Source organism: Gouania willdenowi, chromosome 13 (genome assembly GCF_900634775.1).
Source record: "Gouania willdenowi chromosome 13, fGouWil2.1, whole genome shotgun sequence".
Lineage (NCBI taxonomy): Eukaryota > Metazoa > Chordata > Actinopteri > Blenniiformes > Gobiesocidae > Gouania > Gouania willdenowi.
Genome location: NC_041056.1, coordinates 25,290,597 through 25,314,542, shown reverse-complemented (window position 1 = coordinate 25,314,542; position 23,946 = coordinate 25,290,597). Strand labels below are relative to the sequence as shown.

At 37.2% G+C, this 23,946-nt stretch overlaps 1 protein-coding gene across 1 annotated transcript in view; it reads left to right on the top strand.

Moving 5' to 3' along the window:
• The window catches only part of clmpb (CXADR like membrane protein b), a 106,118-nt gene extending 85,593 nt beyond the window's left edge, over positions 1 to 20,525 (top strand). Inside the window, exons 3-7 of the mRNA XM_028464665.1 lie at positions 1,607 to 1,811; positions 7,258 to 7,425; positions 11,712 to 11,837; positions 13,678 to 13,819; positions 18,655 to 20,525. Coding sequence (XP_028320466.1) covers positions 1,607 to 1,811; positions 7,258 to 7,425; positions 11,712 to 11,837; positions 13,678 to 13,819; positions 18,655 to 18,991 — 978 coding nt within the window. The 3' untranslated portion in view covers positions 18,992 to 20,525. The remainder of the gene's footprint in view (positions 1 to 1,606; positions 1,812 to 7,257; positions 7,426 to 11,711; positions 11,838 to 13,677; positions 13,820 to 18,654) is intronic.
• Positions 20,526 to 23,946: the final 3,421 nt, after the last annotated feature.

Here is a 23,946-nt window from a genome sequence, read left to right as displayed (position 1 = left end):
CCAAATATACACTTTTACAGAAATGTAAGTAATTTTGGCAAGTGTTGGTTTTTCTCTGGAGTCCAACAAAAATGTCAGTCTCCTGAACGATTGTCTCTGTGTCTCAGCTCGCTGACAAAGGCCTTAATGTCAATGTTATAATCAGATGTAATGGACAACATTGACAATGACATTTAATTGAATCGTCTGCCAAAGAACAATTAAACATGAACGTTACTTGAAATATTTTTCCCAACTATTTAGCAATTGCTTGTGAGTTCATTTTCTACTCTATGAGCAACAGTATTTCCAATATTAGAGGGCAAAGTCATTAAAAAGCCTCGTCTACTGATTATACAGTATATTATAAACTCATTGTATTGTCCTTTTGTTGTCTGAGATCCACCCAAATTAGATGTTGTAAACATATCAGAAAGCATAACTTAATAAGCCTTCTTGCTTGATTTAAGCAATAATGTTCCATCATTCCAATTTGCAGACTATTGTTTGTAATAATTAAAAAAAAAAAAACAACTCTAAATTCTAAGTCGATTTGTCAGCTGTGCTTGGAAGAAAAGCTGTGAGAAGATAATTTTGTGCAAAGATAATCAGCTAAATGAACACTGACAGGATACTGGCATCCCAGCAAATGCATTCATTTGAGAAATATTGTTTCCCAAGTGTTAATTAAAAAGTGATTGTTAACAGTGTTACCCATGTGTGCTGGTATTCTCCGCTGCAGGGATTGTGTGGCTATTTCTTCACTCTGCTTTGCTTTCTCATCATCAGGTTATACAGTTTTAAATGGTGGTGGCACTTTCCCAGTCAAATTAATCCTTGGTATTATGATTGGGATGTGGGATTTAGGATGAAGAAAAGTACTGATGGTGATTCATGGCCATGGTTTGTTTAAAATGTAGTTTTCAGTTGGAACGCAAGTGTACGCATGAAAAATAAATCTAAATGTAAAAGTTAAATCTAAATGTTAATGTTAAATCTAAATGCAAATGTTAAATCTAAATGTAAATTTTGAATGTAAATCTAAATGTTAATGTTAAATCTAAATGCAAATGTTAAATCTAAATGTAAATTTTGAATGTAAATCTAAATGTTTAGAAACTATACAAAGTGGGTACGTCATCGCCTGTCCATCACGAGGCCCCGCCATTTAGCTTTACACTTGGCGACCGATTTTACCTTTAGATTTACATTTAACGTTTACATTTAGACTTATTTTTACACATTTTGAACAGTGATATAGAATGTCTTTATTTATCCCAGGGGGAAATTGTTTTTGTTACAACCGCTTAAGAAAATATCGCAAATAAAAAATAAAAAAAAACGTTAAACAAAGACGTAAGAAAAAAAAAGTTAAATGAGTAATAATAATACAAATATACAAATGTCCAATGAAATGTCAACAAAAAGATTATGCTGTTTTACATGATTTTTTCTCAAATGAAAGAAAAATCATCTAAATGTTAAAAATGTGAGTTTTTACATTCGACACCCAAACTCAACCAGACACACACAGACACGTGTTGAAATAGAAACATGAATGAGTGATGTGTGTGTGTGTGTGTGTGTGTGTGTGTGTGTGTGTGTGTGTGTGTGTTTTTCATCGTAGATTATTACCTTCTTCGGAGGCCAGGTGTACACTAATGAGGCGACGGGCAGCGACGCCAGCCGTCTGTCCTTCGCAGGGGAATACCTGGGCGGAGACGCCTCCCTGCTGATCAGTGACCTGCTGCTGACCGACTCTGGGGAATACCACTGTAAAGTTAAGACTGGAGGGAAGTACCACTGGAGCCAGGTCAACCTCATAGTGCTGGGTGAGTCAAACACACACACACACACGTGGTTGTGAACATGTCATCAGTGTTTGATCATTTAAAAAACAGAGGGATTGTTTTACACGAGGTAACAAATACACACGTGCACTCGGACACACACACACACACACACATGTTTAATCAGTGGATCATTAGCCTGGCACATTTCCTCCGTCCTGCTGACTGATCTAATGATTCCATTGAACTCAGACCGTGTGATTTGATTTGGACATGTAGTGTTTGGATTTAGTTTTAATTGTTTTGTGGATGAAGTGAGCATGCAACAGGGAACATGGATCACTCAAACTCAAGGCCCGGGGGCCAAATCCGGCCCTTCAGAGCAACAAATTCAGCCCGTATGAGAAAGTAACAATGAATTAGTGTGTAAATTACCAAATAATCCAGTTGTTGTTATGATCTCAAATTCACCAATTTAATAAAACTCTACAATAATTTTATGGGCTGGCATTTTTCCTTTCACATCGGATGAATGCAGTCATTTTTAAATTGCAATTTCTCTCAAACAATTGCACAAAATTCCGCTAAATTACACAAAAATTGCTAACAAAATCACGAATTTTTGGAATGAATTTAACTGATTTTGAAACAAAAACAACTCCATGGAGCTTGACAACCCTATAGTAGGTTATAGACTATGCCATCAAACTGAGTGGCACAAAACTATTTGGGCTTAAATTTGCTCAAATTCTTCGGTTTGCATTTGTCTCAGTCACACGCTGCTGGACATGAAGAAGTTTTATCAGATAAAGACATAGTGTAGGCCTCATAATAAATAATTTACTAAAAAGGTTGAAATTTGTCACTCAAAAGTTTGTTTTGAGCTCCGCCGTTTATTGATATTGTCCGAAAAGTTTTGCGCATTGCATTGTGGGATTTGGAGTCGCAGAGACAGGTGTTTTTTAGTTACCATAATTCAATGGAGAAAATGTAGCCAAACGGGGGCATTTCCCATGGAGATGAAAACAAACTTTAGAGTGCTAATTTCAACCCTACATCTGTTTCTTAAAGCAAATGATTTACTGATCTATAAAGCATACTCTATGTCTTTATCTGATTGAATTACATAAATGTTAGTGTACAGCAGCTTTAAATATGAAGCATAAAGTTTCATTGACAGGTTGAAGTGAACTTCTGTCATCCTTATGCTTTGTGACATTTTCAACAGCTGTTTTTGGTTTCCTGATTACCATAGAAGGTTTATTACCCATAAACTGTTGACTCACGTTTCCTAGTTGATGTTTTGCATAAATTCCATGTAAACATAAGGGAAAATGCTTAAAATTGAGCTCAATGATTCACATTGTACTGGGGGTAATATCACTACAGCCGATATAGAGAAAAACAAGATGCATGCTTTTGAGCTGTGAGAGAAAATTGTAGAACTCTGAGAAAACGAATGCTAGTATGGGAGAACATGCAAACTCCTCACAGAAAGGCAAAGAGGATTCAGGTACTTGTTTTCAAAATAGCCTTACCTGAAAAATGTTTTTTTTTTTTTTCAAAATATTTCAATTTTTATGGTGTTTCTAAAATAGTTTTTTGAAGAAAACATTTTTTTTTAAATATGTTTCTCATTTGTATGCCTTGCTATAGCCTTATCTCAAAATTATTATTTTTTTCAAAATATTTCTACTTTTATGGTGTTTTCAAAATAGTTATTTTTTTCCCCAAAATAGTTATATATATTTTTTCCCTTACAATAGCCTTACCTCAAAAAACTTTTTTTTTTTTTTTAAATATTTCCATTTTTATGGTGTTTACAAAATTATTTTTTGAAGAAAACTATTTTTTTTCAATATGTTTCTCATTTTTATGCCTTGCTATAGCCTTACCTCAAAATGTAGCATGTGACACTTATTGTATATTTATTGAGAATACTACCGAACTAACATTTGACATAAATCATGAGGAATTTACGCTAATCTTTAAATACAATTATTAAATGTATTTTACCTTTTTTATATAATATGTTGACCTTCATGGCAACTGATATGGGTGATATTATCTACCCACCGATATTATTGACTGATATTGGGCTTAAAATGTAATATCGTCGAGATTATCATTGTTTTTCCCCTGATATTGAAAAACTAATATGCACTGTTTTTTTTTTAGAAAACATATAAAAAATGAATATGGCACTATGTACCATATATATTTAGTTTTAGGCAATATTGGCATATCAGATATAAAGCTAATATCAAACATCCTGAATGGGATCGTTGTTGTCTTGCCCAAAGTTTTCTCAGTTTTCATTATACCATAGAAATAATAGACCTCCCCAGTAAATCCATTTTTGTGATTGATTGATGTCTTTATTTCGAAACATGTAAAATGATAAAAGAACAACAGTTTAGAAAACAAAAAAAAACGAAAAATAATGTTTTACAACAGCAGAAATAGATCATTGATATGATTCACAAACACTTAAACTTCTCAACTTACGTGTGTGAAAAGGAGTAGGAAGTAGGGCTGAACGATTTTTTCCCTCAATATTGCGTTTGCGATTTAATAAGCGATTATTTTTTCAAGGGCCTCTTGTCATGTATTTTTCAATGAACACAAGCAATAAATCAATCTGTTTCATAATAAACAATTTCAGATTTATTTAAACTTTAAATAAATATAAAATATGAATTTTAAAGCGCAGAATACAACAATAAAGCAAACATCTTCAACATATCTAACTAACTTCACGTTTCATGAAGCTTGTAAACATGTGGACTGCACTTCTTAAACACTCTCTGAACTTAACAGGACAGGACAAAACAGTACAAGAAAAAAATTAAATAAAATTGCAGCCTTTACGATTAGAAAGTCGCATTTTATAATATTGCGATAATATCGCAAGTGCAATTAATTGTTCAGCCCTAGTAGGAAGAAGTGTAAACTTATTTATTCTCACCCCTTTAATCACTACCTGTTATGATTATTTAAGTCTAACTAATAATACAATTAATTATCCATATATCATTAAACAAACAATCTGCATATTCACAAATTGTCGATAGCTAATCATCAAAAGAGAAAAAAAACAACAACAAAACCTTTTACCTTTATATTCCACATGGTACTTTATATTCCACTTCTCCACACTTTGCTTCCCCTCGTTTCTTCAATATGTGAATGTTTATGAGTACAGTATCTGAGCTGTAGGACTGGCTTACGCATGCCTCTGCCTTCATTACACTAAACCGCTAAACATTTGTGAAGGACCGAGAGCAGCTTTCCCAGTATAGCCAGTCACAAAGTCTGGCGGGAGGAGCAAGATCATTCTCAATGTCGGCAAAGCGGACGATTTATTAAAACATCATGGGAGATTAGTTCATCCCGCGGTTATTGGTTTTCTAATGGAACAGTCTGTTAATCCTCTCGTGCTGACTTGCCCCTCGCTTCCATAAAGACATTTCAGTGAGTTAGTGCCTGGATTTTTACAAATTGCCCTCAGCTTTGTGGTGACACTTTCAATTTGGAAATAGACGAACATTTGCATTTTTCTTGTGCTCCCTGTGCTAAGATAATAGCTTGGCAGTTGAGACGGTAGCTGGCTTGGCATTAGACAGTGTGTTTGTGTGTCTGTGTGTGCCAGAGTTTGGCGCTCCAGCAGTTGTGTGTGTGTGCAAATGGGTGAGGGAGCTCACATCTGTGCTTTGAGCGTGAGGTTTTTGCAAGTGTTTGTGTAAGTGTGCATCAGTGACATTTATGCTTGTTGGCATATGAGAGTGTAATTGGCTGTGCCTGGGTTATCTGCTCAGGTTACACATTTCCAACGGCTCCAGCTGCAGGTATAGGCTGATGGGACCCTGACAGAGCCCAGAGCTAAGCAGACCTAACGCTCAGCTTACCAATCAGTTAAGATGCTTACTCGACGTGTGAGCAGAATACCACTCACTGTGAAACAAGTGAAGAAATCCACAGCTATAGCTTTAAACAATAGGCCACTAACTCCCTACTCCCTCAGCGGTACCGGCACAGTTTGCTGACAAGCAGTGACAAACAGCGTGACAAAAATACAAAGTAAATGTTTAAATTTAGTTCACCGCTGATCTAAAAATAGACTCCTTGGAAAAGAGGAAAACGTGTGCTGTTTTTCTGATTTCTGGTGGTGAAGCAGCAGCGTGTGATTTCACAAAAGCCACGTTCAGCAGGCGATTGTTTCACTGTGCTTTGCCTCTGGCAATGATCAAAACATTTGACCCATGGAGAGCATTTTCACCTCAAGCGTTGGAGTGTTCGCATTGGCTTTAGGGTCATATTGATTTCATTCCCAAAGGAACGGTTTATTTTGCTGTATGTGCCACCAGCTCAGGAGTAATGACTGTGATGGCAACCCTGATTAATTGTCATGACTAATGGATCGACAGGAAAGAGTCCAATACATTTCATTCTCAGTGGGGGATGTTTAATGTGTATTTCAGCTTCAGCATGATGCCTTATCTTCCTCTCTTCTAAAATGACTGTGTGCTTTATGCTTTTATTTATTTTTTTTGATATTTTAAATACAACATGCATTTTGGTGTGTGTGTGTTTTTTTTTTTTTCCCATTAGCATAGCCAAGGAGACAAATATTTGTTGAGGAACCACTAATGATCCTTATGACATTTACAAAATAATACTAATAAGAATAATAATAATAATTATTATTAAAATTGCAGAGGACCTTTTCCAACTAAAAAAAAAAAGATAAATAATTATTTAGCTTTTATTTTGAAGAGGGATTATTTTCCCCGCAGTGTGCTGTCTACACTTTTAACACTTTAACTTTTATTGCCATATGTACACGTTAAAAAGAACAGATACAATGAAATTCTTGTGCATGTCTCAGACTCAGATTGAAAAAATTATTAAAAATCACAAACAACAACAAATCAGCCGAGACATTATAATTAAAGATGAAAAACAATGAAAGAACCGATGTATACGCAACAAAAAGATAAATAAATAACAATAACCTGAGTTGAATTAACATATTGCACATGAGAGCGTGAGGTAAATTGTCCAGCATGCAGGATTAATTGATTTATTTGCATAATCACCCAGTAATTTAAAAAAAATACCAGAAGATATTAAAAACTGCAACCTACATTATTTTCTTTTAAATACACAGGATTTTTTTGTTTTAAATCAATGTCATTGCAGAAAAAAAACAAAACTACAGAACTGAGCAGTTGAATCGACCTGCTGCGACTGAGCACACTTGCCTCAAGTTGTTTTAAGGGTTGGGGGGAGGGGCTTGAGTTCAAGGAGAAAACCGACTTTCACTCAAAATGTGCATCTGTTTTGCAGCCGGGTAATACTGAAGATTGTTGATTACTCCTAACCAATATACATGTGTATATCTATAAAAAGAAAGGATTCATGTGATGAAGGATTTTCTTGTTAAACTGTTTTTTTTTTTTTTTTTTATTCTACTTTGTTCTCACAGTCAAGCCTTCCAAGCCAAGTTGCTGGATGGATGGCAAAATGCTAGAGGGCAGTGACGTGAAGCTGAGCTGTAAATCCAGCGATGGCTCCGACCCCATCAGCTACAAGTGGGAGCGAGTACTGGACAAAGGCAAGAGTCTGGGCAAACTGCCACACATGGCACTCATAGGTAAGGAAAATAATTGGCACCTCACTGACATGGTGATTCACAAGTCACATGATCTGCAAAGAAACTCCATAAAGTTTCATTTTTCGATAGTTCGCTTCCCCTTTTCCTTCAGTCTGATATCTATCACCTTCTTAATGCTCCAACTGACTTTACTGGTGTTGTAGCACCCAAGACCAGTCTTGGTCTCAAGACCACATTTGTTTCGCATTTTTACTCGGTTTTGTCTCGGACTGGCCGGGCATGGTATTTCCTGTCACGACCAGTCGAGACCAGCACTGATCTTTATCAACTTCCAGAGTCCTCATGGTCATGAAATTCCAGGAAAAGTTATGGAATTTGAAAAACTGATTTTCCAGACATTATGTTAATGTTTAAAATCCAACCTTTCGCTATTATAATGGGACATTAAGCAAGTCTCTTAACCCTAACACCTTTTAATAGATGTGTCTGAAATTGAAATTGTAATCTTATAATCAAACATGTTATCACTTAGTTAGTTATTTTTTAATGTTACATTCAATAGCGGAGGCATTAGTATTTAAAAAAAATATTGCAAAATGGGTGTCAAAGGCACCATTGTACGATGCTACAGTATATGATTGATAAATTATGGACACGACTTGATTCCCTGTGCCATATTTTGGCTACTCACTGAGGCACACTGTCAGACCTCTAGTACGCTTGAAAGCAGCGCTCATTTTTGCTGTATAATGGTCTTGAATAGATGTTAGTGATTCAAAACTAAGTGATCGAAATTTGGTAAAATATTTTGGAAAAGTTTTGAGTAAAAAGTATGGGAACCATGACTTCATTAATGTGATAAGGTTAAGCACTTAACTGTTCATGATTAAACAATGTTGTAATTTGACATGAAACAATGAGGGTTAGCTCACTGATCGGAATTCTTTTCCAGTGACTTTTGTGTCAGACACCTGCAAAACATGGTCATCAGTCCATTTTATTGCTAATAAACATCTGATTTTCAGATATTTAAAAAAAAAAATCTGGATTCGTCAGTAGCTTTTGAATGCATACAAGGATCTATTTTTTGCAAGAATTTAGTTGGAAAAATGTGTCAAGATTTGAGGTTTTTTTGCATGTTGTGCTTTGAAAGCCAAGCCAATCCAATCCAACTTCATTTATAAAGCACTTTAAAAACCCAGGAAGAGGGGGGCAAAGTGTTCTACAAGGTGACAACAGATATATAAAGTACATACACCATAAGACAAACAATATAAACAAAACAAAATACAAATAAGTGTACATAAAATGAAAGCAATTAAAAACTGTACGCCAAAGCACAAAAGTGCGTTTTTACAAGAGATGAAGCCTTTCTGATGTGAAATGGGAGTGCGTGCTACAGCTTCAGACCTTTCAACTGCAAAAGCTTTTTTCTGCTGTATCACACCCTTAGAAAGAGTAGCAGAAGCCTTGTTTTTGTCAGTCAAATGTAGTCAAAAAGAAAACTAAAATTAAGGAGAGAAAGCTCTTTAACTGTTCAACCTTATCATGGTTTTTAAAGAAAATACATTTTTATGGTCTTCGTCTTTTCTCGGTCTCAGTCTTGGTCGTGACTCGACCTCGACTCTCAAAAGTCTCGGTCATGGTCTCGGATGGTATGTTCTTGAGTACAACACTAAACTTGACTATTCTAACATTATGAGTAATTACAGTAAGATAAAACCACACAGTTTAGTTGGTTTAGTTCATCTCATTAGGATGACTTGGTTTAATGTGATCTAACTCTGACTGACAGAATTTGTCAGTCAGAATTATGTAAAAAAACCATGCATCAGGTCTCTGTGAGCAGTTCTTAGAATTGTGTCTAAAGTAGAGAATATTAAATGTAATGCACAGCAGTTCTTGGCTCTGACTTGATTATAAACTCAAAAAATAACCCACACTGGCTCCCTTGTAGCCCTGAGGCACATTTCCCTCATATGGTGGGAACCTGGCATTTCTCCTGGTTCATTACCAGTCGTCTCTACCTCCAAGTATGACTGAGATGATTTCCGCTGAAAACAAATGGTAGAGGTATTCTTGACAGCGTGCATTCCTTAAACTGCCTAAAGCAACCTCCAGGTGCCAACCTTGCCATCTCAGCGCTCCCTTCAGTATTCAGCCGACACACATCATGGCACATGTCCAGACAAAATCCTTCAAATTAATGGCATCTAGCAAAGAACACCTGTTTGGTCTAATTAGTTTTCTTTGTACAATAACGCACAGTTTTAGCAGCCATTATGTATGGTAATGGAGAAAGGTGAAATCACATGGCTGTCATTGGTGTGGATGTCTACATAGCTCATGGGATTTCATTGCTGTGTCAAACAGGCTCCTGTTACTGCTCTTCATGTTCCTGGCTCCATAACCAGGAATCCATTCATGTGTGTCTCACTCACCTTTTTCTTTTACTCTGTTTTAAATTTGACAATTCAATTCAACTTTATTTGTATAGCGCAAATTACAACAAAGTCATCTCAATGCGCCTATCAAAATATGAAATTCATAATAACCGAAAAAACCCAAGAAGATCGACATGAACAAGCATTTAGCGACAGTGGGAAGAAACAACTCCCTTTTAACGGGACAAAATCTCCAGCAGAACCAGGTTCAGAGGTGGCAGCCATAGCTTCACTCCACCTGAAACAGAGCAGACAGAGAAGGGCGAGGAGAAGGCACTGACTGCAGAAAAACATGATACAGTATTATAAAGTCAGCCTGCCTTGGCCTTGGGCCTCACTCCCAGTGGCCTAGTCAACACTTATTATAAAGGTGATGAATCTCTTCCCATTTATTGGTAAGCTAACAGCGACTCCATGGTCTGTAAATGCGACCGTTCACAGACGAGCCCATGTCCGCTCTAGTGGTTCGGTTATGATTCAGTCCTGTTTATGTGGACTGTAAATCATAACCAGCTACATCCGAATTTGAATCTCTTCCCGTTTATTTGTAATCTAACAGCGACTCTAAGGACTGTAAATGCAACCGTTTACGGACGAGCCCATGTCCGCTCTAGTAGTTAAGTTAATGCTATTATACGCTATACGTTTCAGCATATAAGTAGGTTTTGAGTTTAGCTTTAAAGGTGGAGATTGTAGCAGTCTCCCGTACTGAGACTGGGAGCTGGTTCTAAAGGTGAGGAGCCTGGTAGCTGAATGCTCTTCCTAATGTTCTACTTCTAGACACGTTAGGAACTTCCAGAAGGCCAGCAAACTGAGATCGGAATATTCTTTTTTTAATTTCATTGCAGTCTTAGTCCCCCACCAAAGCCTAGATTGTCATTTGCCGATCATGTTTGATCTCGGAAGCCAGTTGGATGGGGGACCACTGAAAATTCCAGGTGACACAGTGGGGGACAGTCACTCTAGTGGTATCTGTCATTGTGTCCTTGGGCAAGACACTTCACCCACATTGTCTAGTATGAATGTAGTGTGTGAGTGAGTGTTGGTGGTGGTCGGAGCGGCAGATGGCGCACTATGGTAGCCTCGCTTCTGTCAATCTGCTCCAGGGAAGCTGTGGCTACAATAGTAGCTTACCACTACTAAGTGTGGAGTGAAAGAATAATGCCATGTAAAGCACTTTGAGTGACCAAAATAAGGTGCTATATAAATCCAATGCATTATTTGCATTATTGTTATTGATTTATTTATTCACATTTCAGTCTTACGGTAGTTTTTTGTTTGTTTGTTTTTTTAGTTAAAATTTTGTTAATAGAAACCTGTTTTAGTTTTAGTCTCACCTTAGTAATTGATGGATTTGTTATAGTGTAGTAGATTTTGCTAAATGGTGTTTGTCACAAAAAACTCTTTAACTTTGTCTTTAGTTATTTAAATACCAAATGTGCAATAATTAATGTTGTATAATAAAAAAAAGTCTATGTCCCGTTAGATAGATATTATTCATAGGATTGTGTTTATTTTCAATATTTTTGAACAAACAACTTAAATACTGCAAGAATAAAGCTTGAGTTATAAAAATAGATTGATTGAAAAGGAAAAAAAATCAATTTTTCCTCACGTTTTTACTCGTCAGTTGATAATGAACAGAGATTTTGTTTTGATTTTTGTTTGATTTTGTAATAAAATAGTCAGAATTAAGAATAATCGCAGAGAAGTTTAAGTTTTAGTTTAAAAAATAACACTGCTTTTAATTCCCTTAAGTTCTAAAATGTATTTGAGCTGTTACATCTGCCCTTCAGAACAAATTGACCATTGAGGATAAAGTAGTGGATTCTGCTGCATTGACAGTAATTTGTGATTTCCATTTTTTCTTTTTTTCCCCAGATCTCAAAAACCCAGAGATAGTCACCCTGAGGAATCTCACCATGGACAGCACAGGTGTCTACAGGTGCACAGCGAGCAACGATGTGGGTGAAGAGAACTGCACCTTAGAGGTCACAATGCAGCAGCGTGAGTTCTTTTCTTTTCTCTTCTTTTGTGGGCAGAAGGAAATGGCCGCAGCGTTCACCACACATTAAACTGCCATGATGATTGATGGGTATTGTTTCATTACCGGCTGCTGGAAATACATGTATTCCCATCATTCCTTTCCTGTGCTCCCACACTAGACTGCACTAAACATAATTTTTCTAAATTCTAACGGTTTCACGGTACATGACGGTATTTTTTTTATTTTTATGCTCAATCAGGTGTTCACAGGACTTTCTACTGATTGATAAGGATAAGAAAAATCAGAATCAAAATGGTTTAATTTGCAGAGTAAGGTTTAAAAAAAAAGAAACAGCACATGGAATTTGACTTGGTAGTCGGTGCGCGGAACAAAAAAACACAAGCCAGCAGCAATAATAATAATAGTGATAAATATAAGGATAAGGGATAAATAAAGGTAAGAGGATAAAGAAAAATTTAAATAAAGATAAGAGAGGTCTATTTTACTGTCATGATGAGTGAATATTTTAGAATAATTCCACACTAGTAGTAAATAATACAAGTTTGCAACAGCAGCCCAATGGCTCTTTACCGCGTTAGCTTAGCTTTAGCATTAGCTTGATTTCTAGCTTTAAATGCTGCATACTCAGTGGTGTGGTGGTTTCTTATGGTGAATAAGGTAGTGTTTTGTTTGCAGCTTCACCAGGACTTATTTTCGCGTTATAGGAATTACGAATTGCGATCTTTTGCTCTCTTTTTTTGAGTATTACTGCCAAACTTGCCGACATGCTAAGCTAACCGTGCCTCCTTGTCCGTGAGTGTTGTTCTCCTGTAGCACGGGCATGCGCACGCAGGCACATGCTCAGATGCAGCTTCAATTGTGTTTTTCTTATCCATTTACACGTATGACTAACACTACAACTAACACCAGAGCGCTACTGTTTACCTTCCTATTTAGAAGTGCAACGTTGAAAAGGGTCCGGTCTGAAACGTGGCACAGTGTAGCGTTCCGAAAGTTGTGTTATCAATACACCGGTACGGCGGTATATTAAAAATTTATATCATAACAAAATAATTCACTGTTACTCGGTGTGAACTGGGTATACCGCCCAGCTCTAATTGAAAGTACACTTTATAGCAGTGTTTCTCAAACGGGGGTATATGAACGACTAGGGGTACGCAATGGCACTACAGGGGGTACTTTAGAGAGAGAGAAAGAAAGTGGTATATGAACAAACAAAAGCATTAAAAATATGTGATTTTATCATTTTTATGTTATATTTTAGTTAAAAATGATAATCATAATAATATTGATGGAAATGATCTTGATTAGAGCACAAAGTGAAAATACAAGGGTCAGTCGTGGTCTCACACCAGGTGGGAAATGATGGGAAATTATAAAAACTATAGAAATAAATCAAAAAAATACTGTTTCATTTCGCTTATTTACAAAATGAGTATCTTTAAAATGTGTGTTAACACTCATTTATCTGAGCAAAAAATTGAGGTACAGTACTTGGATTCAGAAATAGGAGAAAGGGGGTACTTGGGCCAAAAAAGTTTGACAACCACTGCTTTATAGTAGATATAAATGTAAATAAGTATTGTTTTAAAAAAGTGTGTTTCATTCATTTCAGGAGGCAAAAAGGCATTGTATCATTTTAATGATAATAATAATAGTGATGTAAACTCTCAGATTGTCCCAGATGTAAAATAGTGTGTGTGTGTGTGTGTGTGTGTGTGTGTGTGTGTGTGTGTGTGTGTGTGTGTGTGTGTGTGTGTGTGCGTGTGTGTGTGTGTGTGTGTGTGTGTGTGTGTGTGTGTGTGTGTGTGTGTGTGTGTGTGTGTGTTTCATTCACAGATGCACGGGATGTTGGCACTGTAGCAGGTGCTGTGGTTGGAATATCCCTCGGTGTCCTCATTGTCATATTCATAATATGGCTTGTCTTCCGGAAAAAAGAGAAAAAGAAGTATGAAGAGGAGGAGACTCCGAATGAAATACGGTCTGTTACTTGTCTTTTTTTACTTGAGTCTTTTGTCCAAATATTGTCTAAACAATTCCTCTTTTTGTCTTCTTTTTGAATAGTATGTTAAGTTTTCATTTATTCAGACAACTGAAGAAATCCACTTTGATCTCCTGACATGTTTCGACTGCCAGTGTTTGTCAGAGGTGTCTGCTCATCGCTTTGATGTTTCCTTTGAAGTTTCCTTGACGCATAACAGTTGTCTGAAAAACTTAACATATTATTGTCTAAACAATGTTAACTTTTCAACCATAGTGTCCAAAAAACAACTACATTTCCATTTTTATGGCAACAGTACAACAAAAAAAAAAAAAGGTGCAACATCCTTCACAGCAAAACCCAAAGACCGAAAAAACCTGGATACACGATCACTCCTTTTACACATGGGCCACTGTTACGTGATGTTTTTTAATTCAGAATTATTTATTGTCGGCTATAACACAGACGACCACACATGAACTGTGCAGCAGCTCAACAATAACACACGGTTTCAGTTTGGACCGCGGAGCAGAAGAGAGATAGGAGGTAATCACCAGTAAAAAGCCCAGTAAACCTCTGGAAAACAATCACCAGGAATAAATAATTGCTCTCTAGTAAAGATAGTAGCTCTAACAACAGGTAAAATGATAAACTAGTGATATTACAGCCTGTACATGCAGGACGGGGACACATTTACTCCGCCTCCAGGTCCTAGTGCCAGCCGTCCGGTGAAGCCTGTTCTGTTTACCGAGTTCCGTGTGTGTTTAATAAGTCCATGTGAAAGTCTGCATGTTTATGCCTCCGTCCATCCACTCTTTTCATTATAGCCATGTCTTTTAAATAGTCTCGGCTGGAGTCTGGGCCGCCGCCATCTTGGATTACGTCGTCACCAGCACGTCATCGCCGCTAGTCCCGCAAGTGCAGAACGACCCGAATTAACTTAAAGCGGAATTACCCAAGTTAAGTGTTTACAAGAAAGAGGAATGATCTAATTCAGAATTAAAAATGGAATAAACCAGCCACTTTATTCAGAATTAACTTTAATTTGGAACTAAATTAGCATTTGGAATTATGTGTTTACAAGGTCAGGTTAAAGAGGAATTAACTTTTATTCTGCTTTAAAGAGGAATTAAAGCTCCCATGTAGACGTGGCCATTGTATGTGCATGCCACGTGAACACACGCCTACAACTACATACTCACACAACCAACAATCAACGCAAGGGTTGAACGGTTTATTTTTACAGTTCCGTGCGAAAAGGTAGCGAGTAAAAGCTGTGCGGAGAAAGTAGAAGCAAGGCTGGAAGCTCAAGACAAAAAAGGTTAAGTGCAACCAACACTCAGGATTCTGCAGACTTAACTAATTAGTACAAGAGGGAACAGATAGGAGGAACACAGGAGGATAATCATCACACACACACACACACACTGACAGCAGACAGTTGGTTTTAGACTCTCCAAAAAAAACAATGCAACGTTATATGAGACGGAAACATAATAAGTCGACACGCAAAAGGACTTTCTCACTGCTATCGCAGGCCTGTCACACTGATGACCATGAAGCCACATACTTTGTTTTCCTTAGCGTCAGCATTACATTGATTGATCTACCACTTAGTTAGCTAGTGAGTGGACTTAGATTGTGGCAGCTGTCACACTATGAGGTATGATTCTCTTCATTTCTGACAGTGTTAGAAGAATAATTCAGGTATTTTTTTTGTTTCAATGCAGCTATACTGCATAGTGTGGTTGACATTGTCATCAGTTTTCCCACCAATTTAGAAAAATCCATATGTGCTGTTGTTTGGATAAAAATAATTATTAAAATAAGTCATGCAATTTTGCAAAGATGATGTTTTATGTGAAATGCATCCAGTGGGATATGGGCTTAACATCCATCTCGGTTTCATGGAGAAATATATCATCTGAGCTAAAATTAGGATGGGGAGGGGGTTAATTTATGTATTGGTATCGGCTAATATGGAAACTACTGTAAGTGATGAAAAATGCTCATATTGAACATCTCTAATAAATGTATTAGTCATATTTCCAACATGTTGAACATCTATATATATATATATATATATATATATATAAACATATATATATTTGTTCGCTAGATGCTGTTGACAGGGAAGGGGCCCAATCAAATTTTCTATGGGTCGATGTAATGCACATTGTGTAAATAAAACTTATCTATATCACACAATTGCAGTCATTTTTTTTATGTTAAACTCAAAATTATTACAAAATTCTTACATTTTCCTTATATTTCGACATAATATTTCCCTTAATTAAATAGAAATTGGTCACAAAATCTAGGAAATTTAAAGTGAAGATCCCATTGGGTCTGATATCTGTCACTTATTGCTTGGATATTTTTGGTTTCTTACATATTTTGTATTTTTTATATACATAAAAGTGCAAACTATGGTACAATAATGTTGAAATTACTTGTTTTCCCGCATAAAATCTGTGGTCCACTTGAGATCAAGCTGCTCCGTATTTGGCCCCTGAACTAAAATGAGTTTGACAGCTCTGATGTAATGGATCAGTGACACAGTTAAAGTCACTTTGTCAGCACATATAGACAGCGTCGTTGCATTGGCAAAACTGAAGAAGTTGTGAAATGGTTGATTATATTTTTCCTCCCTTTGGTCTTCGATGCATGTTAAAGAAAATGTAAAACTTTTTAATTTCCCTTTTTGATGTTTATGGAATTTTCTTGCATTTACCAAGCCGTGTATACAGTAACTATTATGTATTATTAATACAGTGTTATACACACTTAAAGAACACAGACAAACTGAGCTAGTGACTAACACAGGAAAAGAAAAGGCTGCAACCCTAGAGGAAATACTGCACACTAAAATGCATTTAAGAAATGTACCAAAGCGCCAGTGAAACTAATGAGCGTTTTTAATGCTGGAAGGTTTTTATTTCACCTACATTTCAAACTATTATCGACACAAAAGCCACACAACTCTGTGTGCCTTGTACATGCTTGGTCTCTGTCATCCTTTTTTCAGTGTGTGTCTAAAAATAAAACCAGTCACAAGGTCAAGTGTTCATTATCGATTATCTTTTAGAAGCACTCTCTTCTCTCACCACCTCTACATTTCACACACTGTGTGTATTTGTGTGTGTGTGTTGTGGAGTCTGAGCTTAGAAGTTACACCCGCCTTGCTTCTAACCCTGAAACCTTTGTGCCCTGTCTCACCCTGTGGACCTTTAATGAGACTTGTGCACCTTGTGTGTGTGTGTGTTGGCGTAGGTGTGTATCTACTGGTTGTTCCTATGAATAATGCAGTGTAGTTGAGGGACGTCTTTGAGTGAATAATGTATATGTTTTAAAGTGTTTTCTGTTTTCATGCCATGTTAGAAGCCTTTCTACTTACCGTAATACCAGCTAGCGATGCAAATCTCTGCGGGTTGGCGAGCATCCAACTGCTGCTTTTCAAAGAATCATATTCTTTTTCCTGCAGGAGCATGCTCATCAAAGTACCAGCAACACACCTTTGTGAGAATGATTGTGTCTGTCTTTATGCAGGGAAGCCTTATTAAATCAGATTAATTTGTTAACTTGTGACTCTGAACTTGAAAGGAAGGAAGTGTACAAAGGGAATCCTCTTTCCCTTCTTTAAGGAATGTCATTTCATAACAAAACTGTCATAAATTCCACGTGACTAAAGAACTTGAACACTGAGGGTTTGTCAGGTTTGGGGTCAATTACAATTACGTTTTCAAATACCCATGTTAAATTACAGTTCAATTACGATTGCATGTACCAGCATTTTTTCAAACCACAATTCCCGTATGTATATTTTATCCTCAAAAAGTCAATTACAATTACATTCTCAATTACAAAAGTTCAATTACAATTATTCACAATTACTGAGCCTGAAATAAAAAACCTAGTAAAAGTTAACCTTCCTCTTGTGTTAGCTTTCTATTAGCATCTCTTATATTAACAGGTCCTAAATCAGCTGTAAAATACACTAAAAACAAATATTTATTATCTAATTTATTTCCTATCTATTGATTACCTTTTTAGAATCAGAATCAGGAAAAAAATATTTATCAATCCATGATGGGTAATTGGAACGACAAAGAGCAACATATAAAACACACACACACACACACACACACACACACACAAATAACACTAATAATAATAATTGTACACACGTGCAGAGAAAAGGTGCAAAACTACACAAAAATAAGGTGCAAATGAAAGATAAGGTGCAAAAATCTTCTTCTTCTTCTTCTTCTTCTTCTTCTTCTTCTTCTTCTTCTTCTTCTTCTTCTTCTTCTTCTTCTTCTTCTTCTTCTTCTTCTTCTTCTTCTTCTTCTTCTTCTTCTTCTTCTTCTTATTATTATTAATAATAATAATCATACAAATAAATACAAGTACATATACATGTGTAAACATAGGTTTTAATATATTTTTAATGGTAAAATGTGGGAAAACTTGATATGAAACACATTTGAATAATTGTTAAGGACATATGTGTAGAACTGTACATAGAGCTGTAACATGGTTCCCCAGTTTTACGTTAAATTATATTTGACAATTTTTATTGAATTTTCATAACAATTACAAAGTTCATTATCTGAACTCAATTACAATTTAATTATGATTACAAGAGCAACAGATTTTTAAAATTACAATTACAATTATAATCATGCCATAATTGTAATATTTATCAATGACGCAATTACAATTATAATTCACCCCAATCCTGGTGTGTGTGTAGCACATTGCATTATTCTGCATTAGAGATGCTGCTGGTGTTAAAAATGGATGTTTGTGCTTTCTTTGTTTCTTTCACGCAGAGAGGACGCAGAAGCTCCCAAAGCCAAACTTGTAAAGCCCAATTCCCTTTCCTCATCCCGCTCTGGTAGCTCACGCTCCGGAGCCTCCTCCACCCAGTCTATGGTGCACAACAGTATGCAGCGCGGTCACCGCCCTCGCCCCCCTGCTGTAGCAGCCCTCAAGGAAAACGGACAGCCTCCGGGTTTCCCCCAATCCCCTCCAGCCTACACCACAGTGGTGCCTCCCAAGACCCCCGAGCTCCCCGCCACTCCCAAATTCAACTCCAGGAGCACGTCTGGGCCTACACCTCCCACCCTCATGGTCCCCGCCCAGACCAAGGCTTTTCAGACTGTGTAGGCCTAAAAAGCCCCTTTGTTCCTGCAGCCATGTGAGAGTCCTATCCCCGTCTACTCCTTAAAAAACCCCAGAGACTAAGACTCTTCAATAAACAAAGAAATGCAACTAGTAAAAGGATGTAATTAAAAGAATCAATATTATGTAAGTTTAAAAGTACTTTTATGAATGCATACCTAAAAAGGTAAAATAACGATACGCTCATATTGAATTACATAAAACAAAAGAAGAAGTAGAGATTAAGGATGCAAGACCGTGTCTCTGCTAAAGGCAGAAACTATTTCTTCTGGCTTTGGAAGGCACAGCGTAGCACCATGTGCAGTGAGGAGGAAGAAAGATGCCCCCTAGTAGAGCTTTCATTTATTTATCAGATCTAAGGGTTAGGCATGCAACGGAGCAAAGGAATTAAAAGAGGAAGGAAATGAAGGCCGGCTAATAAAGATAGCCTAAAACTGTGAACCAGCCAGGTAGCAATAGATTCGTACTGCTGTCAGATGAGACGAATATAGAAGTTTTAACACCATATGACACCAACTCTTCCCTACGTCACCTTGAAGAATGAGGTTTTAGAGAAAGGCTTTTGGGGTAATTCTGTGATTCGTGTCACTCTGCACCTCTGACTTGCTGCTTCCACAACCTGCTCCGAAAACAAAACCCTTTCCCCGTTTTGCCTCCCCCGTGGGCCGGGCAGAGCATGCCCATCCATGTGGACAGACAGCGCTCAGCATGTGCATCATCTGCCTCAGTGCTCTCGGTCCTTTGTGCTCTCTTAAGGAACTACAGCGGTCCTGAGACTGACTCAGCTGTCTCACAAACAGCTCGTCTGCTTCACCAATCAGCAGGGGAAACTTCAGGTACACAGATGTAGCATTAACAGAAGAATCTAATCAGTGGAGTTTATACCTTCCTCCTACATCCTGTCTGCATCTATGGACTACTTTTTTCTGGAACTGAATATACTCCCGTAATAACTAAATCATACTTATTAGGCCTATAGTTATACTTTTAATGTAGGGGATAAGCATCTAATGAAGAAAGTGGACTTTTTTGTTGCTCTTTTCTTTTCTATCTATTTTCTCAGAAGAGGTTTGTAATAGGAAACAGCCAAGTATCCATTTATTCCAGTAAAAAAAAAAAGTGCCACATTTCTTCTTAGAATGGGTTTTTGTTCTCGCTGATATACCTGCTACATTTGTGATCTAAAACCAAAATCAGTTACCATTTATGTGTGATATACTAAAGAGGGTGGATCCAGATATTTACGGTAGTTGCCTCCTTAAAATTTCTACATCCCTCCTCAGGAACGGCTAAGGCACAAAGAATTGGCCTTGATGTTCAATAAATACTATCCGAACTTTTAAGGGCAGATAGTAGTAGTGTTAGACTGTACAGGGTATGTATGCTGTCATCATTAGTTCTTGAACCCAAAAAAAATAAATGGTGTGGCACTTGATTGCTGTCTTCCTAGATCTCCGGATCCTGCTTGGTGATTGGTGGAGCTGTTCTCGTTGGCGAGTCCGCAATTTTGTTGTCCCCTCAGACAGACCCAGTGCAGTTTGATTGAAAGTAGCTGAAAAAAAAGGACAAGTAGCCTATCTAGTGTGCCTTTGCAATCCCTCGTCCCTTTGATGGTTTCTTTCTTTGTCCTTATCTTCAGCGCACCACTGGTTAAGTCTGTTTGCATTCAGCTTCGAGGGTCAACGGTGGACTCAGAGGGGCCCCACTTCACAAACTTGCCCTCGTAAAGTAATAACCTACGCAGCTCTTGGGAAGTCCTAAGCAGAATGAGTTATACATGGTGAGAAAGCAATCCCATGCCACAGGACAATGTACTGTACATTCTGTAATCAGCCTTGTTTTATATTGTACATACAGATAAATATATGCACATGATGTCATTTAATTTAATAAATATGATTGGATAAGGGGACATCTTCCCCCACAGTTATGGAGAAGCCAATTGTGGTTTTAAACCATGTGCTTTTGCTGTTTTTTTTGGGTTTTTTTTATTAAAATGTACAGCCCCGTTTTGTTTTTTTTAATAATTATTATTAATCACACATAGAAATCACACACTATTACAGCGTACCACAAGCAACAGTGTGAAGATTATCTGTTTGGTGTAAAGGGGATTAGTAATTTAAAAGTGCCAACTAAAGATTAAATTGTGACACTTTATTTGAAGTTTTATACATAAGGCTGATATTACGCTGTCATTATCTGTCATTAGCATGAATAAGGTGTCATGAAGGCTGTCATTAAGTGTTGTTTGACAAATTATGACACCTGTAGAGCTATGTTGGCATTTTTTGGGTTAAGTGGAGGTATCTAGTGGGGTTAGGGTAACGAAGGGTTAGGGGTTAGGGTAAAGAATGACACTTAAAGATGAAACTAAACCACAGCTTTCTCCTGACCTGCACCTCAGAGGGAAATTTTAAAAAATACCTTTATTATGGGCGGGGCTCCTGGAGCAGTCACGCCCAGTCTATCCTATAAAATCTCCAAAGATCAATCTATGCTATGTTAACTAGTTACTCATTGCCAGTGTTTGGAATAACGGTGTTTGAAATAACGGCTTTTTTTTTTTTTTTTTTTTTTCAGTAACGGGGTAATCTAACTAATTACTATTTTTTTTAAACGGTAGCGCAAATAGTTACTTCCCTTGGTAATGAGTTACTTTTATTATAGAGTAATTCAATTACTAACTCAGTTACTTTTTGGAACAAGTAGTGAGTAACTATAACTAATTGCTTTCTTTAAAGTAACGTTCCCAACACTGGTCATTGCCCAGTATACCTCTATATTCACTCTTCTCTCAATCCAACCTACTCACCACAGATTGTAGAGCCCACAGGTGCTAGTTTTTTATAAAAGGGGCGGGGCTAACAGTGCTTGCTGACATTTTACAACAAATCACTGACATTTTACAACAAATTAGGCCAAATTGAGATACTTTGACTAAAATGTTGAGAGTTGGACCAGGATCAATTGGGTACTTCATACCCAAAGGTGTCATGTCATAATAATGACAGCGTAATGTCAGCCTAATGTATAAAACTTCAAGTAAAGTGTTACCGAGTTAACATTAATCTCTTCCACGGCCTGGCACAAGGTCACATCAGTAGTTGCGACCCTCGGTTTAATTAATTCCAAAATACTTTAATAACCAACATACATTCAAACATCAGGACAAAATAATGTGCGAAAGAAAACTTGTTTGCCAATAATTAAGTACCTGTTGCTTCTTTATGGTTGACTCATTTTGAACAGGATGTGAACACACCTTAAACACTTTCACAACATGTATGATTTTATACATCAGATTACGTAATTGTAGCTGTATGGTAAACCTAGAGATAAAACTGAGATGCAGCAACCTCTACGTCACTGGTAGCATGTTAGTGTGCCTGCATTCGAGAGCCAGTGAGTGTGTGTATGCGCAGATCTGTGCATGTAAATTCAGAAGAAGCCCTCGGGCCACACCCACACATTCTTATGTTAGCTATTCGTGCAATGAGAAGCGTCAGGCGGCGAAACCTCGTTCTTAATGGACACGACTGCTGACTGCCAGTGTTTATTGGGTTTTTCCCTCACTCGTGTGCCCATTGAACTTAGCATCACAGGCAGCAGGCGTGTCTCTGGCTAGCGGGGGCGTCCATGTCTGGAGACAATGCCCGTCCATTATTCATAACCGTCGTCAGCTCTGGAGGCCACATGTATGCTGCATCCCTGCTGTTGCTGTCTTTTACTACAGAATACACTCCAACCCTTCGTGCACTGAAAATGCACATATACTCAAATGACAAGCAGGTTAAAGTCGCACTTGCACAGCAACACATCACCAAGAGTGCACTCCACATCTACATATACATCCACAGAACATTGCAGTGATGCTTTAGGGCCAACCTGAGCCCTCCTCTGTGTTGGATCTTTTATCCATGTGTTCCTTGGCAATTTTTGCCACTTTTTATGACTTTTTTTTTGTAGTTTCCATCTTTCACGATATTTAACTCCTTTTATTATGAGAATATTACATCAAATATAATAATCCTATTTATGTATTATCTTGTTATATGTTCATTTACCTTGGTGTACACATACACATGGTTGGAAATAACAGACAGTTTTTAAAAACAAAAGTATCAATGGAAATCCTTGATCTTTCAGCTCCTTTGGAGTGAATTTCCTGAATTAAATGTCAGGGAATTTTAGAAGAAGATACTAAATGCAGCACAAAAATCTGAAACAGTTTTATTGTCAGGTGTAGTTTACACCAAACGAAGAGACAAAATGAAAATATATATAACAAAAAATGTGTTTAATGTATTACCAATAAACCAAATTTGTGAACCTTTTTATTAAAAAAAACTAATTAAAAAGACATTTTAATGTTCTTTTTCTATAAAAAGGTGCATGCACATATTTTGTTTACTGAACATTTTTTTTGTTACACACATTTTCACTACAGATACCCTTTAACAGTGCATAAACAATTAAAAGTGTGCAAAAGAACAGTGAAAGTGAAGACAGTATTACCCAGAAGATATTCAAACACAGACCTACAAAACCCATTTACAGAGAGCATTCCAACCCTCCCGCATTCAGATACGTTCCCACTTTTAGACAATAAAGAAACCGTTCGAATGCCTAAACATCACTTTTAGCCAAATCTGTAAGTGGAGTACAGCGAGTCAGCGAGGTATATAACAGGGTTGATCCAGAGCCGGGGCTGTAGGCTGTTGCCATTGAAGTTCCACCTACCGCAGATAAAAGTAGCAGTGTAGGAGGTGGAGGATGGGGTGAGATACAAGTCTTCCAGCTGTTAAATTCCTTCAAGCTTTTTTGATTCGCATTGCTGCATCTGCAAATTTGCAGATGCAGATTTCCCAGTTTATGAGCTCTCGTGCTGCATCACGACTCTCGTAGACGAAGCTCTGAGGCTCCACAAAATTGTGCTC